The sequence below is a fragment of the Barbus barbus genome (assembly GCF_936440315.1).
Source record: "Barbus barbus genome assembly, chromosome: 39".
Lineage (NCBI taxonomy): Eukaryota > Metazoa > Chordata > Actinopteri > Cypriniformes > Cyprinidae > Barbus > Barbus barbus.
The window spans coordinates 5,869,466-5,882,983 of record NC_136717.1 but is presented as its reverse complement, the minus strand read 5'-3'; the positions used below and the strand labels follow the sequence as shown (position 1 = coordinate 5,882,983).

Genomic DNA, 13,518 nt, shown 5'->3' with positions numbered 1-13,518 from the left:
ATCAGTGAGCAAGGAAGCTGATTGAATCCTTTTTCTTTTTTTGCAGATACCTGTGGTCAGCAGCTCTTCCATGAGCCAACATCATGCAGAAACTCTCCCACAATACAACGAATGTAAACATTATGTTAATATTTAATATTATGTTTGGTCCTGCAGTTGTGTGTGATGCTTTCGTGGGATACATGGGTTTTCCAATTATTTCCTATCCATTATCTTTAATGTCCTTTCATTATTTTATCAGATAATATTTTTTAAAATGACTTTTGTAAACAAAAAAAAATATTAAAGACTAGATGCTATTTCATGATTTTCTTTCTTTTATTAAGTGAATAAAGTTGCATAATCATCTGTGAAACTGGATAGATTGTTTTGAAGAACTATAATTGCTTAATACCATATAATCTGTAAGAATAAAATATACAGAATGAAAAATTGCTTATGTCTCAATTAAAACAGAAAAAATTATGTTTTACAAAGGTGATGAAACTGTCATTCACTCCTCAAAAAAACCTTAATTTTTTGCTTTAACAATGGTAAACAGATATAAACATATACATATAAACACATACATATACGTATAAACAAGATTATGTTTGTAATAAAGCAAGCAACATCAGCTTGCTTGGGGTTTAGTGAGTGTCCGTAAAGACTACACTCGTAATTTGTATTTACAGTGCCAGTAACCTACAGTCAGGTATGGACCAATGACAATTTCTGCTTTTTCAAGAATGTTATTCTGCAAAGGAAAGAAAAGACCCGTGATAAGCTGTCCCCTGGAGAAGCAGCAATTTTAAAGAGGGACATACCGGCGAAAAGCTGAGTAAAAACCGTGACGGGCAGCCGTGGAAAGGGGAGCCGGTGAGATAATGAAAAAAGGGGGCAACCTTAAGACGAGAGAACATGGGTGTCTCAGGGCTGTGTAAATGCAGCGATCGCAAGAAGCGAGGAAGGGCATAGCAGGGGTTTTATGTGCTCAGTTAAGGGGCAGTCCTTTACCTGCAGACTTGGTGCAATTGAATGCTTCTGCAAAGGTCAGCAGTGTTGGGGAAAGTTACTTTTAAAAGTAATGCTTTACAATATTGCGTTGCTCCCTCAAAAAGTAATTAATCAGTTTACTTTCTTATGGAAGGTAGTGCGTTACGTTACTTTTGAGTTACTTTTTATATTAAAAACAAACAAGCAAACCCTGCCCGGATTTAAAAAGTTATTATTTTACATATGTAAAAGCACTAAAATGAGTACGACTCAGGCTGAAGCAAATGCAAATTCACGTCTGTACAGTTTGTGTTGCTATCCAGCCAGCCCAAAGTGGTCTTCCACCTTCTTGCTCCTTTCCAGACCTGTTTGTGATGCTAATTTGTGGTGGCTTCTGCCGCTGCTCTGAGAAATCAGTCTCAAAGTCTTGAGGTTTTGATGCTAGAAGATAGACTTTATTATCAGAGATAACGAATCCGAGAGACTCTGCAGAGAGTATGTGTCTGCACACTCTTTATATAGGTTTCCATAAACAAAACACATAATTCAGGTCCCTATTGCTAGTCTATATCTACTCATGACCGCATAATAGTAACACAAAGAGGTCTCAGTTCATCATGTTACCACAAGACCATCACGTTTTCTCTTAATAGCTCATCATATTTGAGCACACACAGTTAAATACATGACTATAATAATTAAATTAAACACACTCCACTCTCCTCCAGGCCTCTATACACACAGGCAATCACATGAAAATAATAATAGCAGAATAAATGGCTATATTCAGATACTGATGGGGGTCCCAGGACAGGTTTGAGAAGCACTGCAATAGTGATGTTACGTTCGTGAACGAATCGTTCTTTTTGAATGACTCTTTTAGGTGAACGAATCATTCTCGTTCACGTAATCCATTGACTCATATTTCTCGTTCACTGAAATTCCTCCCTCCACCGCAACGCGCCGCTATTGCGCGCATGCGTAGCTCTGGACCGTTTCATCTGTCAAAGAATGACTAAACCTCGAGCCAATAGCCTTCGAGTATGATACGAGGACGGAGCATGTGATTTGTTGAATCTAGTGAACGAATACGCCCTTCATTGAGTTGCTTTGAGTTTGAAAGAGTCAAATGAACTGTTACATACATACATCTCGTCTCATTATTACGTTCGTCGTTCGAACAACTGGTTCTTTGTTTTATTTTTTTATATTATTGTTTTATTTTATTTATTTTTTTTTATTTATTTATCATTTTGTTTTATTTATTTATATTATTGTTGTTTTATGTTTGAACAGTTACATACTTTTAAATAAAAAAATATTTCATTATGTTAGTCATGTCATGCACTTTTGTTTGTTTAAAAACTGTGAAACATAAAAAAATATGGCAGTATTGATTATTTGCGTCACGTCATCCCATCTCATTTGCGTCACGTGACTCACGTCAGCAAATAGCATTTCAGCTCGGGTTTAGAAGGGGCATGTAATTGGTTGGATCGAACGAACGAATATAATAGCATCATTGACCGAGATGGCTCTGTTTTGAGTCTGAACGAGAGAGAGATCTCCCGTTCGTGAACGAATTGAACGAACTGGTAGCTATACCCAGTTCGGTGACCGGGTAGGTCGGCCATTCTGTCAATCTAGTTCATCAATCAGCAGAAAGCGGATGCAAAGCACAGGTATCCGTACTGTGCACGCTTGTTTATATTCATATTTTACATACAGACATAACTCCTCGTTTAACATAATCTCAGATTTGAACGTGTAAATCTCTGCCTAAACAATTAAATGTTAACTAGCCTAGTATGCAAACAAATAAAAAAACACTTGTGCTTTGGTCATCCGAAAAGAGTGTAATTTAAAAGATAAAAAGAGTAATGACTTTGATCACTTATTTAGACTTATTTTATTCATTTAATGAGAAGGGCACACTTTTTAATGAAGCCAAATCGGTTTTTATTTTGTAACAAGTAAATACGTTAGTTGAACAACACATTTTGCCGCACATGCTGACGTATTTGTGTAATATGGAAAAATGGTCACTGAACGAGTTAGTGAACGAATCTGAACGAATCATTATGGTGAACGAACGAAAAATGAACGAGTCTCTGGAAAGAATCAAAATTTCCACCACTACACTGCAAGTAGATTGCAGTGCCATCTGCCTCCCATCCACTCTACTGCTGTGATCTGGATCTCTTCTGTGCTCTGTCCTTGTTCAACACCGATTCATATCTGAGTGTCTGTCTGGAACTGACATCTAGTGGATGTTTTATTATCTGTGTAGATTTGCAGACACACCCGTTTTACACACGTCAAGCAAACTCAGAACCAGGAAACAGGAATCACCTGACTTCAGGGGAAAGAGAAACTGAAGTATATTTTAGCTGCTGTGTTTAAGTCTGTATTAATGCTGTAAAATGGCAGAAGCCAGATTTTCTCAGGATGATTTCATGTGTGCAGTGTGTCTGGAACTCTTTAAGGATCCAGTGACGATTTCCTGTGGACACAGTTACTGTAAGAGTTGTATTACAGGCCACTGGGATCAGGAGGATCAGTTGCGAGTCTACAGCTGTCCTCAGTGCAGACGGACCTTCAGTCCAAGACCCACTTTAGGTAAAAGCACCATTCTGGCTGAAGTGGTGGAGAAACTGAAGAAAACTAAACTTCTTGCTGACAGTTATGCTGGAGCTGGAGATGTGCAGTGTGACGTCTGTACTGGAAGAAAATACAAAGCCGTCAAGTCCTGTCTGGTGTGTCTGAACTCTTACTGTCAAACTCACCTTGCACAACATGAGAGTTTTTTTAAAAGAAAGAGACACAATTTGACTGAAGCCACTAGACGACTGCAGGAGATGGTCTGCCGTGAACATGACAAACAGCTGGACATGTACTGTATCACTGACCAACAATGCATTTGTGAACTGTGTACAAAATATGAGCATAAAAACCACAACACTGCATCAGCTGCAGCACAGAGGACAGAGAAACAGGTATTTAAAACTAGAAATATTGCTGACGCTTAGGCCCGTGTTTATGTTGGCACCCATATTAACAGGTTTCACACGGCACTTGGGCAGAAATAAACAGCACCTGCAAGAAGGGTTTCACTGCTGAGCCTGTTTGCTCAATCTTTCATAAAATAGACCTTGATTAAGCAACAAAATAATGGAGTGAAGTATTCACCTGTTATTTGACAAAATAAACATCTGTCAGGCATAAGACAAGTTAAAGGCATAGTTCACACAAAAATTTAAATTCTGAAATTAATTACTCACCGTTCTATCATTCCCAACCTTAAAGACCTTCATTCATCTTCGGAACACAAATTAAGATATTTTTAATGAAATCTGACCTTCTTTCTGAATTTTTTTTGGAAATAGGCTCATTTTATAAATCCCCAAGAGTTAAACAGTTGAATTTTACCGTTTTTGAATCCATTCAGCCAATCTCTGGGTCTGGCGGTAGCACTTTTAGCGTAGCTTAGCATAGATCATTGAATCAGATTAGACCATTAGCATCTCGGTATTAAAGATTGACTCTTCTGTAGTTACATCGTGTACTAAGACCGACGGAAAATGAAAAGTTGCGATTTTCTAGGCTGATATGGCTAGGAACTATACTCTCATTCCGGCGTAATAATCAAGGAACTTTGCTGCCGTACCATGGGTGCAGCAGGCGCAATGATATTACGCAGCGCCTGAAAGTAGTCCCCAGCTCAGTAGCCTATGATATAGCTGGGGACTACTTTCAAGCGCTGCGTAATATCATTGCGCCTGCAGCATCTAGCCATATCAGCCTAGAAAATCGCAATTTTTAATTTTCCGTCGGTCTTAGTACACGATGTAACTACAGAAGTGTCAAGTTTTAAATAGGAAAATTATCGAAACTCTTAGGTAATTTTTATGACCAAATGCTAATGGTCTAATCCATTAGCTCTATGCTAAGCTAAGCTAAATGTGCTACCGCCAGACCCGGAGATCGGCTGAATGGATTCAAAAACGGTAAAACTCAACTGTTTAACTCTTGGGGAGTTATAAAATGAGCCTATTTCTTGGGGAGTTATAAAATGAGCCTATTTCTGAAAAAAGTGGAGTGTTCCTTTAATCTTGGGCTTCCCACCTATATCTCCTTCGTGTTTGGGATCATCTATAAAAGCTTCCTCTGTTCTAAAGTTAAGGAAGAGTTAGTTAGTTAGCTAGACTTGCTTCAGACTTGTTGGTGGTAGGATATCTGATTAATGCTCATTCATGATGTCTTGGGCCTCTTTGTGCAATTTGGCTCTTTATGTTGTTTCAACATTGTTCTAATCGAGTTCTTACTATCTGATTCGCTCTGAGATCCTTGAACCTATACAGTCATTAGTTATCAGTTCGACTTTAAATGACAATAATTTGTTCACATGATGATTTAGTGACACTAGTTTTGTGACATTTCCTGCTTGTCCTCTAGATGCAGGTAAAGGAGTTACAGAGGAGGTTCCAGCGGAGAATCCAGCAGAGAGAGAAAGATCTTCAGCAGCTAAGAAAGTCTGTGGAGTCTCATAAGGTGAGTCTAGAGAAGAAGAAAAGTTTGTTTCATTCTCAGTTCAAATTCTATTCTTTCAGTCCCACCTAAGCCCACTGTGTGATTGTGATGTGTGTCCTAACAGCGCTCTGCACAGACAGCAGTGGAGGACAGTGAGAGGATCTTTACTGAGCTCATATTCTCCATTGAGAAAATACGCTCTGAACTGATACAGCAGATGAGAGATCAGGAAATGTCTGCAGTGAGTCGAGCTAAAGAACGACTGAAGCAACTGGAGCAGGAGATCAATGATCTGAGGAGGAAAAATGCTGAGTTGGAGCAGCTTTCACAAACACAGGATCACATCCATTTCCTGCAGGTAACAGAGATCTAGAAGAACAGGATCACAGATCCTGCTGTGACAGGAGACTCAGAGAAACGCTTAATTAACCCAGAATGAGCAGTTTACTGCAATGCTGTAAGGTATTCAGTGTTATTAATCAGTGAGCTATATTTCTCAAAATTGGATCAGTTGATTTTCAAACCTCATAAAAGTTTTATTTGCTCTTAACACATTTCTGAATTTGCCCACCAGACCCCAAACGTGAAGTGATTAGTATTTTATAAATGTTTCAGTGTATTGAAACTAAACAAAACCTGACCGTGTCTTAAGGGTCCTTGTGAAGTTTCAGTGTCCCTAACTGCTCTAAAGTTATAAATAATGGCCAATCTTATGGTAGCCTTTAACTGATTTTCCTGAACAAAGCTACTTAACACTACATTGTGACACCATTGGTGCGCTTGAGCTGTTAGATGGAAATTTGTGTTCTTAGCATATGTTTTATAATCCAAACTTTTTACTAGAAAGTTCACATATTGTGTAAGCGGTAAATACTATTATTATTGTTATTGGGTGAAGTAGGTTATTAAGTGACAAGTTTTAATTTCTGTTTTCTGTAGAGTTTCCAGTCTCTCTCAGCACCTCCTGAATCTACAGATGTAAATGACAATCCCTTAAATTCTCCATTCTCTTTTGATGGCGTGAGAGAATCTGTCAGCCAGCTAAGAGACAAACTGCATGATTTATGCAAAGAGGAGCTCAAAAACATCTCTGATAGAGGTAAAGTCCTGGAGATTATTCTGCAATCAGAAATATGTCCCACATCACTCATAACATCATATTAGAAATTTCATTTCATTTATTTAACCAGGAAGGTCCCATTGAGATACAATATCTCTTCTACCAGGGAGTCCTGGTCAAGATAGGCAGCAAAGGACACATTTACAAAGAAATAAACATCACCACACAATAGACAAAAAAAACTATAAAAATCCTAATCAGTTATTAAAACATGTACACTGTTCTATATAAACAGACTTCAAAATATTTTTAAACATAGCAAGAGATGGTATAGACTTCATATGTAATATACCTTGTAATTCATTCCACACATATGGAGCATAATTAGAAAAAGCAGAACGACCTATCTCTGTATGAAAGAACGGCATCTTAAGTAAAAATTTGTCTGTTGATCTGGTATTATAAATATTTGTACAGTACACCAACAACCTAGATATATACTGTGGTAATTTACCCGCTAAAGCTTTTAAAATAAAAATCAACATATATTTTTTTCTCCTTAAGCACAAGGAAGTCCAGTTTGTTATTTCAATTTCAAATAAATTACAGTGATGTGTACGGACACTTGTACCAGTGACGAATCGTAAAGCACCATGATAAACTACATCCAGTTTTTTCAAAACCTTCTGAGGTGCATGCATATAGATTATATCACCATAATCCAATACTGATAGAAGAGTACTTTCTACTAAACGTCTTCGAGCATCAAAGGTTAAACACTTTTTTAAACGAAAATAAAAACCTAGCATTGGTCTTAATTTCTTTAAAAGACTATCTATATGAATTTACTGTAAGTCAACTTATCATCGAGCCAGATACCAAGATATTTGTAAGATTCAACCCCTTCAATCTGTGTACCATTTAAAATTTGAATCACAAAATCATTTAATGGTAATCTGGACCGAGTAAAAATCATGTATTTAGTTTTTTTAGCATTTAACATTAATTTTAAGTTACCAAGAGAGATCTGAAATGAATTAAAAGCATTCTGTAAAGAGTTCATTGCTACTTTTAAAGATGGAGCCATAGTGTAGAGAACAGTATCATCTGCATAAAAGTGTACATTTGCAGACTCGACTCCTTTACCAAATTCATTTATATAGATAGAAAATAAAATTGGCGCCAAAATTGATCCTTGAGGAACACCTGTCTTCACTATTAAGGGAGTAGAGACATAATTATCTATGGCCACACATTGAGTCCTTCCAGTCAAATAATTAGAGAACCACTTCAACACTATATCACTAGAACCTACACATTTAAGCCTCTGCAACAAAAGATCATGATTCACAGAATCAAATGCTTTTGATAAATCAATAAAAAGTGCAGCACATGATTTTTTACCATCCAATGCAGTTATTATATCATTAGTAACTGACATTGCAGCAGTTAAAGTACTATGTCCTTGTCTAAAACCTGATTGAGTTTGACATAAAATATTATTAGCTGACAAATAGTACTTTAACTGTTCATTTACCATAGATTCAAACACTTTAGCTGTAACAGACAATCTTGAAATAGGCCGATAATTGTCCAATACAGTGGAATCTCCACCCTTCAGTAATGGCTGAATAATTGCTGACTTCCAAGAATTTGGTATCTGACCACTACTTAAACTTAAATTAAAAATAGAAGCAATAGGTCTCGCTATTAAGTCTGCAGATATTTTTTAAAAAGTAAGGCTCTATTTGATCAGGGCCAGCAGACTTTTTACAATCAAGATTTATCAAGGCTTTATGAACCTGAGATACAGAAATAGGTAGAAAATTAAAAACATCTCTTGCACAACTTGAAGAGATGCTCATATTATCCTTACCATCTACATCTACAGAGAAACTAGATGAAATGATTGAACTTATATTAGTAAAATGTGTATTAAAAACTTCTACTATATTATATTTATCCTTAATTTCTTCATTATTTACCCTTAGAAAATCGGGAGCTGCTGGTGCCAACATAGACCCAGTTGCTGATTTTATCAGCTTCCAAAATTTACTAGGATCTTTAAGATTTTTATTTATCATATTAAGATAATAGTCACTTTTTGCATTTTTTATCATTTTAGTACATTTATTCCTTAGTAACCTAAATTGTTCCCAATCACTAGCACTATTAGTTCTTTTGGCCTTGGACCAAGCAATATTTCTTTCTCTAATAGAAGAAGAAACAGATGTATTGAACCATGGATTATCTTTACCACGGACTCTAAATCTTCTTAGAGGTGCATGCTTATTATTCAGAGCTAAAAAATTTGTCTTAAAATAATTCCATGCCAAATCAACATCTGCCATATCACATACATAGAAAACTTCACTATTATACAGATCATGTAAAAATGCAGGATCATTCTCATGATATGAGAATCACACTGTTGGTATCTATTGATTTCCACAGTCAGATTCACCAACATTGTTCCCAGAACCAGGAACGACTTCCTACAATGTAAGTCACAAAAAAAAAGCAGAAAAACGTAATGTAAATGTAAATGATGATCACCATACTGTATATCTGGTCATTTGTACTGAGGTACTGTTGATACATTGAAGATGAAGAGCTCATAAACGATAAAAGATTTAACAGATTCATAATCATGATTCCTGATGTTTTATCTTGATCAGATTCCCATCAGCTCACTCTGGATACAAACACACTGAATAAAGGCCTCCATCTGTCTGAGAGGAACAGAGTGATTGAATATACTGTCACAAAGCAGCCGTATCCTGATCATCCAAACCGATTTGATCATTATCGTCAGGTGATGTGTAGAGAGAGTGTGTGTGGACGCTGTTACTGGGAGATTGAGTGGAGTGGATATGTGGATATAGCAGTGTCATATAAGAGCATCAGCAGGAAGGGGCGGGGTAATGAGAATTGGTTTGGACGTAATGATCAGTCCTGGAGTTTGTTCTGCTCTCCCTCCAGTCACTCATTAAGACACAATAACATAAAGACTGATCTCCCTGTGAAAGCCATCAGCAGTAGACTAGGAGTGTATGTGGATCACAGTGCAGGAACTCTGTCCTTCTACAGCGTCTTTGACACAATGAGCCTCATCCACACAGTCCAGACCACATTCACTCAGCCGCTCTATCCTGGTTTTGGGGTTGATTATTATGAATCATCAGTGAAGCTGTGTTGATGAATCAGAAAAAAATTTAAATGTAAAATTTTGCTGATAGTATTCTTTTGTTTTAAGTCTGTGGTAATTATGAGTGAAACATTATGCCTTCATTTCATCATTGTCTTTCAAACTGTTCCACCTCGAGGAATAAAGGTGAATTGCAGTTACTGAGTCATCACACATTTATTTTTTCTTTTACAAAAAATACAAATCAATCAGAAAACAGACATTGGTTTATATTTTATTTGTGTATTTATTTTTTATAATATGTTCTATATTTGATGTTTATAATGAATAGATTGAGGAATATGTCATAAATAAAACCCTAAATAAGAGACAAACATGTCAAATTGTCTTTAAAGATGGTTTATTTCCTTGCAAGAAAAGATCAGTCTTACAGTCAGCTTACTAAATGCTGTGGAGATGAAATGAGGGCATCCTTCCTCTTTTATAGCGCACCTCTCAGAATGTTATCTCTAGGCCATTGATGGTATTTCAATGGTGGTGATCATGTAACCACATTCGTAGACTCAATTCTTAGACTTACTAAGAATTTGACTTAAAGAATACTCATTATATCCATCCTTGGATGAAGGCCCTCCTGTCACACACAAGCACCCTTTCTATTCAACCTATTCTAATTTTCTTACCTAAAATGTATTAAAGAATTACCAGTATTTAAGAAATCCATTACATTTCCCCCCTTTTTACCATATATTGATTACAAAAAAACAAACAGAATTTATTATGCATTATATATCACACTTATCCTCTTTGTCAGATTTTCACATAAATGCTCACTCTTTTTGACCAGTGGAAATTAATGCTAAGGCTGTTTTTGTGATTCCAGAAATGTTTTCTTATGATGGAATGAAAGACACTAAGTACTGGGTGAAGTGCTTCTTATTCTTACCCAAAAATACAAAATGGAAGAAAGAGTTAAAACTGAACACAATCTTGCTATTCAAGCTGTGTATGAACATTTTTTATATATATTTATTTGCTTATTTTCCATTTTGCATTTACTTGGACTTTTATTTTCAATACTACGTTTAAGATTTAAATAATAATTTTCGTACTTAAGTACAATAAATATCACATACTTTAATACTTTTACTCAAGTAATATGCTAAACGGCGACTTCAACTTCTACCAAAGTCATTTTCTGGTAAGGTATCTGTACTTTTACTTGAGTATGGCTTTCATTTACTTTATACACCACTGTAAAAACCAGATTAAAAAAACGGGGCATTTATACCTATAAGCGCCACGCGGGTCAAATTTACCCATTATATAATGCCTGTATTTTCGCTGTCATTTTCTTGCCGCGTATGTGTTTTACCATTGTACATTGCTAGGCAACTCATTCACTCACTGAATTAGTGGTTATCAGTTTCATAAATAAAGACAAAATGAGTAAAAGAAGGCGATTTATGGATGCTGAAAGGGTATAAGAAGCAAATACCATGAGCGATGGAGAGTCTGATGGTGGGGGGAGGAAGCATCCTGGATCAGCTCAGCGCTTGACGGCTCATCTGACAGCGATCAAGATTTGTTTGCGTAATGTTATTCATAATATCATATTTATGTAGCCTAATGTTTAAAAATTTTTAGATTAAAAATTTTGCTAAATTTTTATGATTTAATTTTTAATTGTTCATTGTGCACTTCTGTGGTGCTTTTTAGTCTGCCTGTTTCCTGAAGAAAAAAAATAAAAATTGAGAACTGAGAAATGAGAACTGGATCATGTAGCCTGGAGTTTTTGTATTAAAATGATGTGAAAATTATCCTGCTCACTCATTGACAGAAAACAATATATTGATCTAACTTCTGATCAATATGAGTTTTTGTATGGAACAGCAGCTGTATGAGAGAAGGCATGAATAATAGTGTGATTCACACCTTAGAAGACAAAGGCACACATAATGAGCTGCATAATGAGCATTTAAGGTGTGTGACAGAGGGATTTGCTACAAGAAAGAATGTGAGGTCAAAATAAATGTATAATTTTTTTGTTTGTAGTTTGTTTTAAATATATTTTACTATCACACAAAATAACTTGAGATTCACTTGTGAGTGCAATTAAACAGTTTATTAGGAACAAACAAACAAATTAATAACACAAGAGTCAAGACGTCGTGGGTGCAATATCCAAAATATCCAAGAGTGGCAGGAAACTTGAACACAGGAAAATGGGAGACAGCAGAAACTGCACGAGAAAACAAATGGACGTGAGCAACACAATGATCGGACAAAGACAGTGCAAACATGGTGACAGTATATATACAGTATACACTACCAGTCAAAAGTTTTTAAACAGTAAAATTTGTCATTATTAAAGAAGAAGCTCACCAAGCCTGCATTTATTTGATCCAAAGTACAGCAAAACAGTAACAGTAAGTTTTACTATTCAAAATAATGGCTTTCTATTTGAATATATTATAAAATATAAATAATTCCTCTGATTTCAAAGCTGGATTTTCAGCATTATTATTCCAGTCGTGTCACTTGATCCTTCAGAAATCATTCTAATATTCTAATTTGCTACTCAAAAACATTTTATTTTTATTATTATTATAAAGTTGAAAACAGCTGAGTATAATTTTTCAGGTTTCTTTGATGAATAGAACGTTCAGAAGAATAGCATTTATCTCAAATAGAAATCTTTTGTAACATTATAAATGTCTTTATCATCAATTTTTATCAATTTCAACTATCCTTGCTAAATAAAAGTACAACCCGAATTCCAGAAATGTTGGGGCGTTTTTTTTTTAATTTTCGGAATTTGAATAAAAAATAAAAGACATTCAAATCACATGAGCCAATATTTTATTCACAATAGAACAGAGAACATAAATGTTTAAACTGATAAAGTTTACACTTTTATCCACTAAATGAGCTCATTTCAAATTTGATGCCTGTTTCGTCTCAAAAAAGTTGGCACGGTGGCAACAAAGGGCTGAAAAGCCAGCAATTTTGAAAAGATTCAGCAGGGAGAACATCTAGTTACTAATTAAGTTAATTGACATCAGGTCTGTAACATGATTAACTATAAAAGGGATGTCTTAGAGAAGCAGAGGTTCTCAGAAGTAAAGATGGGCAGAGGCTCTCCAATCTGTAAAAAAAAAAAAGTGCATAAAATGATTGTGGAATACTTTAAAAACAATGTTCCTCAACATCAAATTGCAAAGGCTTTGCAAATCTCATCATCTACAGTGCATAACATCATCAAAAAATTCAGAGAAACTGGAGAAATCTCTGTGCGTAAGGGACAAGGCCGAAGACCTTTGTTGGGTGCCCGTGGTCTTTGGGCCCTCAGACGACACTGCATCACTAATCGGCATGATCCTGTCATTGACATTACTAAATGGGCCAGAACCCACTGTCGGTAAACACAATCTGCCGTGCCAATCTGCAGATGCCAACTAAAGCTCTCTCATGCAAAAAGCAAGCCATATGTGAACATGCTCCAGAAGCAGCGTTGTGTCCAGTGGGCCAAGGCTCATTTAAAATGGACTGTTTTAAAATGGAAGTGTTCTATGGTCAGATGAGTCCAAATTTTACATTCTTGTTGGAAATCATGAACGCCGAGAATGGGACCAAATTCCAACACCAAAACTCCAGAAACTCATAACCTTGATACCCAGACGTCTTCAAACTGTTTTGAAAAGAAGAGGAGAGGCTACACTTTGGTAAACATGGCCAAAAAATTTATAGAATCAGTAATGAACCATACTTGCTCAGCTTAGGGCAGTTGTGGCCTAATGGATAG

General features: G+C 36.0%; 1 protein-coding gene across 1 annotated transcript; it reads left to right on the top strand.

Annotated features, from left to right (window-relative positions):
• Positions 1–3,290: 3,290 nt before the first annotated feature.
• On the top strand, positions 3,291–10,471 carry LOC306858885 (tripartite motif-containing protein 16-like). Its single transcript, XM_079399663.1, has 6 exons — positions 3,291–3,971; positions 5,431–5,526; positions 5,630–5,863; positions 6,445–6,604; positions 9,020–9,067; positions 9,244–10,471. The coding sequence occupies exons 1-6, from the start codon at positions 3,399–3,401 to the stop codon at positions 9,762–9,764; spliced, it is 1,632 nt and encodes a 543-aa protein (XP_079255789.1). The 5' UTR covers positions 3,291–3,398; the 3' UTR covers positions 9,765–10,471.
• Positions 10,472–13,518: the final 3,047 nt, after the last annotated feature.

Bases quoted from the DNA above. Each gene is read 5' to 3' on its own strand.
- LOC306858885 (XM_079399663.1), top strand. From the start codon at position 3,399: ATGGCAGAAGCCAGATTTTCTCAGGATGATTTCATGTGTGCAGTGTGT. The intron at 5,527-5,629 runs GTGAGTCTAGAG...GTGTCCTAACAG, and splicing joins AGTCTGTGGAGTCTCATAAG to CGCTCTGCACAGACAGCAGT. The intron at 5,864-6,444 runs GTAACAGAGATC...TGTTTTCTGTAG, and splicing joins ATCACATCCATTTCCTGCAG to AGTTTCCAGTCTCTCTCAGC.